A 5,239-nucleotide genomic window follows, 5' to 3' on the forward strand; every position below is an offset into this window, starting at 1 on the left:
ATGATATAAGTGAGAAGTCTATTAAATTGTCACCTATGTGCAGAGGTGGGCAGTCGGTACGTTAAAAGTACCGTCGGTAGCGGTACCGGTACTTGGCAAAAAGTGTAATGACGTTCGCGGTATACGCTATTGTTTCAAAGAAGTAGCTTGGTACTTTGCCGGTACTCGGTACGTTTTGTGCAGCGGATCCTGCTGTAAGTGCAATCTTTGTCTAATTATTGGGTCCAATTAAAGGTTACTTCAGGTGATAAGTGATTTCACTCCTTGCGCCTTTATTAGACGTTTGTAGATTAAAACAAGAACAAAAAGCGCTAAAATTGGCATTAAGGTTTAGTTAAAATGAAGATTTTGAAGACATATTTCTCAAAGCCTCGAAGTAAACATTTTAAAATTACCGAGTACCGAAATTGCAAATTTTTAATACTGCATTGTTAGCCTATGAATGTACTGATTGACTGATAGTATTTTAGTGCTTTAAGCTCGTCCATAATTATAATTTTAGATTTTTTCAAGGCATTTAGTCAATTATTTTAATTTTATATCAATGTATAATCATATAGTCGCATTATATTTTATGAAAATTATGAAAATATTTGCTATTCAGCGACTCTAGAATAATGCATAAACGTTTTTCTACTCGTCTCTGCACAGACACCCAACCTCAACCCGCTGTGTGTCGTCATTTATTGTTTATTGTTTATAAATGTTATCTTAACACTTTTACTGTTTGTTTTGTGCCGGGGACGAATTTATTGTTTATTATTTTCTTCATCTTGCCTTGTTAGGTGATATTCACATTTTTTGTCTCACTGGTGTATCAAGAATTCGATGTATGTTACGTCATAATGATCATTGTTAAATAACATTACATTTTGCAGTTTGATCATCATCAGTGCAACAGATACCGCGACATTTTCGGTTGACTTTCTGCTTTTTCGAGACGTCAATTTTGCGATTTCGATCACAGCGAACGACAATGACGTCACAGTGAACACGCTTGTGTACGCGATATTTCGTCTGAACAACGCATATGAAGGTTTTCTCTTCTTCTCCGTCTTTGAGTTTTGTCCCAACTTCCTCACACGAGCGTTTGAAGACGAAGTTATTCAACGTTCTTTGGCAGCGACTGGTTTCGTCAATCTAAATATTTCTCTGCTCTTTAGCCTCAGTCCTGCAACAGCAAAAAACGTCGTCGCCGTGACGTCATGGAAATGGATAAAGGCGCACTGGAAAGTGACGTCATCACTTATGGACCTCTTCGGCTCATCGGAAGATAACTTTCTTATAGAACTGTCAAGCTAATCTAAAGTGACGTCATATTATATCCAGAAAATAATCCACGTAGTTCATATGATTTCTATGTGAAGGACATGTACGTGAGAGAAAAACTGGTCGAATCCCTCCGATGGAAGCGGCATTTTGTGACATCATACTTGATTGATTGTTGTAGTGTTTTACTAGATCAACCGCCATGTTTTAACTTGTACGATTGCACGTTAACACTTTTCGAAACTAGACAGCATTTTGTAAATTTTATTTACCTTGATATATTCAGTTCACAGAGAAACCGATTCAATAAACTTTACTCGTCTTAAATCACCAGCAAATGCTATTTTCTATTCCAAAGTGTTCTGTGGTTAGACAATAAAGATAATCTCTGTATTGGATAGGAAGTTATGACTGTGTTATGAATATTCACATTGCTTCGTCACTTAGTGGTGGGTGGTAAATTAAGAAGCGTATTGCTTCCGCTTTCCAATCTTTCCCAGTGTTAATTGTGCCCACGTATGCAGGTGACAGCACGGAAAATATTGCTTTAGTTTATTTATTGCTAGTTGGCTTTCTACAATTGTCAACAGTCATGCCAAGTGATTGGAATTGGTAATCTTGTGTATTGCTTAGTGTGCAGGTGCTTACTTCAAAAGAAGTCGACCAAAATAACAAGCTACTTGCGCGCTTTGATTTAACTAGTTACTGCAGTAACATTTTATGTTAAAATAGTTGGCAACCAGACATGGTTATGTGAGAATATTGCTCGTCATGGTCACCATCGTTTTGTTGCTGAATTTGTAAAATTGTCACTAAATTTTGTTTCGAGAGGTCTCATGGTTTATTACAACAGTATTACACCGGCTGTCGAACACGCAACTCAGAGTTCTAACTATTCAACTACAAAGCAGACTCAGAGTTATTGCTTCCGCATTTTCGACCTGGAGATGAAGGCGCTGTCGCGTATTACGTCACAATAGTAATTTCCGTGCAGCGCAAGACGTGATTCATCGACGTGAACCTAGAAGGTTCTTGAGCGGTTGAAAGTTGAAACGTGATCTGCATCAGACTTTGAACAAAAAGTTGATATTTGCGAATAATACCATGATATTTATAGAATGTATTAAGACATAAGCAACAATGGACGACATGTTGCGGTAAGCAAGTCAGGTGACTCACGAAAGAAACGTTGTTTAATTAAGCTACGTAACAATTTATCATTATGACGCAACTAACAGCCATAATACTGTTCGCTGCTCATTTTGTAAAAAGACCAAACGTGCGACCTGTTGCCAGGATAATTTATCGCCAAATACGTGCGTTTGTTCGTAGTCTGCTTACTCATTCGCTGCCATCTAAAATCCGTTAAATGTCAGCCAACCGAGACGTTTTCAAACGTCACACAGCTTTACGTGCGTTTGTTTGTAACGGTTGAAAGCTAACTAACGTCACGGAGCTGCCGGCATATTTTGACGTTGATAGCATGATTTTCAGAGGCCCCTTAAAATATTGTTGAATGCTCTTTTTAAGTTACCTTAACCCAACTGTTTATTCTTGGCCACTTGAGTAAAGTTTGTATTTACGACGCTTAGAAATCTAAACTATCTTTGAACCGTTACCTCAATAGACAAGTCAGTTAGTTCAATTAGTTGTGAATAAAGTTTAGTGAAGTATCATGGTTCAGAAGCGTAAAATTGATGCATCTAAATTCACTGGCAAAGACCTACTCAAGTCCTTTAAAGCTAAAGTTGACGGAGATGAATGGGAAGCAAGACCTCATTTCATTTTTAGCGGTGGTCGTTACCAAATAAAAATTGAAGCAAAACCTACCCCAAACCAAAAGGGAAATGGAAGACTCTTTGTTGGAGGCCAAGCTCACAGCTGGGAGACGTTGAAGCCCATTTTGTCAGATTCTAGTTTCAACGAAAAATATGAATTGTTTTTGGAAAACAAACTTAATTCGCCAATTGTGAAAGACTTCGAGAAAAGTGAGTTAGCTTGTTGTGCTGTGCTCTTGTTTGAGATCGCTCGAAGGGTTGAGAATGAGAGAGGGATCGATGAAACATTTCTCTCAAGAGATGAAGTGGACGAAGCGATCGACAAAGCGTTAAACTGTGGGTTGGGAAGCTCATTGACAGGAATATTCTGTCTCGGCAAACAGAGGAGAAGAAGCAGATATGACGAAATCATGAGCAGGTAAGGTTTATTTATTATTTCGATCTGTTTTGATTGAAAGTGACCGCGTGTTTTATTATTGGGTTGCGGAAATCCAATAATATTTCAATATAAGAATTTACGCTTTTGACTTCGTTTGTAAGAATGCGAGCCCGAGCCGAGCTGAGCCGAACCCGAATCCGAAACCGAACGTTACCGACGAGAAATGGCAAAAAAGTCCAGCACGTTGCAAACATTTCAGGCTAGAAAACGACATAAATTTGATTGCGGAGTTAAATCGCTTTAAAACATTACAATTTACTTTTGATTGAAAACACATAAAGTTTTTTTCTAATGGTTTGAGACTTTGCAGCATGAAATTAAAGCCCAGTTTTCGGGAAAGTTGAACAAGCTTCATTGTTTATTGAGTAAAATTATTTTAAAGTTTAAACATATTCTAGTATAGGTTATATAGTACACAGTACATTACAATATATCATAATAATATATTGCATGTTATGAAGTGCTTTGCTTTGCAGATCAAATGCTGGCGATGACAGCGATGACCGTAACGACAGTGGAGACGACATAGCAAGCGCAATGGGAAACTTAGCTTTAAACGACAGAGTTCGTGATGTTTATTTATTTTGTAAAGCCTAAATCTCTCAACAACGTTTAAACATCTTTTGAACGAGCAGTAGGCCTAGATATATCTTTTTTGCTATGAGCACGGCCTTTATCACTGTCATTAGCTTCTATTTTGTTTGGAGGTATTCTAAAGATGGAAACTGCGTGTTTGGTAAAAGCAATTTGCAATAACTACAAGGCCACAACTGCAAATAGATCGCAAAGTTTAAAACTCACAATATGTTTGTTGCGATGAATATGCATGTTTTTACTGATTGGATTTAAATGGGAATGATTTTGTTTTATTTTAGGTTATCTTGGGACCTGGAAACCTGCTGGCAAGAACAAATTCTTCATAAAACCGACCAGGAAGTGAAACAACTCAAAACCTTTACTCATGAATCGCCATCTTTAGCTCCATCCTAGAATCGTCATCTGCATATCATAACTTTTATGTATCTTCGCATCTATTAAGACTTCCCATACGAGTTTCTGCTTATTGGTTTATCTTACAACCGTCATTTGATATTCACATATTTTATCCATTTCCAACCAGCACTTTGAACTTATTTATAACTTAACATCAATTTATTGGATTGTAAATGTGTGACCAATAAGTTAACTAAACATTAAGTCTAAATCCAATATACTTGAGTATATAGCATAATAAGTCGCTATTATCAATGTTTAGCATTTGTTTTGTTTGTTGTTTTACATTACAAACGTTTTACATTTGTATTAATAACCACGTAGTATTTATATTTACAACATCTTGCACGATGTGTGTTTTATTACATTTATAAGTGATACTTGTATTTCACTTAAATATTCTTTTTAGTTTGCTTGTATTTATTTAATAGAGAAAGATTTTGTGTACATATCATTCATCTATTGTATGCTGCAGCATTATATTGTGCACCTTGTACATGATAATCACGAATAAACGTAAAAACGTTTAAGAATCGCGCGAACTGAAAGGTTTATTTTGTGTGTTGCGTGAGAAAAGCAGCAGCCTGATGCAGCACGCATGTATGGTTGAGCTTATTTTTTCCAAAAGTGTTTCATAAAAGCCGCAAAATTGCAATATGTTTGTGACGTACGTGCGGGTAATGATGACGTCAAAATGGAAAAAGAACGTACTTAATGCTGTTTGCCGGCGACAAAAATATCTACTTCAGTGCGTTACAAG

The 5,239-nt window shown here is 36.7% G+C and overlaps 1 protein-coding gene across 1 annotated transcript; it reads left to right on the forward strand.

Annotated features, from left to right (window-relative positions):
- Positions 1 to 2,788: 2,788 nt before the first annotated feature.
- LOC143452024 (uncharacterized) lies at positions 2,789 to 5,021 on the forward strand. The gene is made up of 3 exons (XM_076952840.1): positions 2,789 to 3,465; positions 3,963 to 4,050; positions 4,362 to 5,021. The coding sequence occupies exons 1-3, from the start codon at positions 2,945 to 2,947 to the stop codon at positions 4,407 to 4,409; spliced, it is 657 nt and encodes a 218-aa protein (XP_076808955.1). The 5' UTR covers positions 2,789 to 2,944; the 3' UTR covers positions 4,410 to 5,021.
- Positions 5,022 to 5,239: the final 218 nt, after the last annotated feature.

The sequence above is a fragment of the Clavelina lepadiformis genome, chromosome 4 (assembly GCF_947623445.1).
Source record: "Clavelina lepadiformis chromosome 4, kaClaLepa1.1, whole genome shotgun sequence".
Classification (NCBI taxonomy): domain Eukaryota; kingdom Metazoa; phylum Chordata; class Ascidiacea; order Aplousobranchia; family Clavelinidae; genus Clavelina; species Clavelina lepadiformis.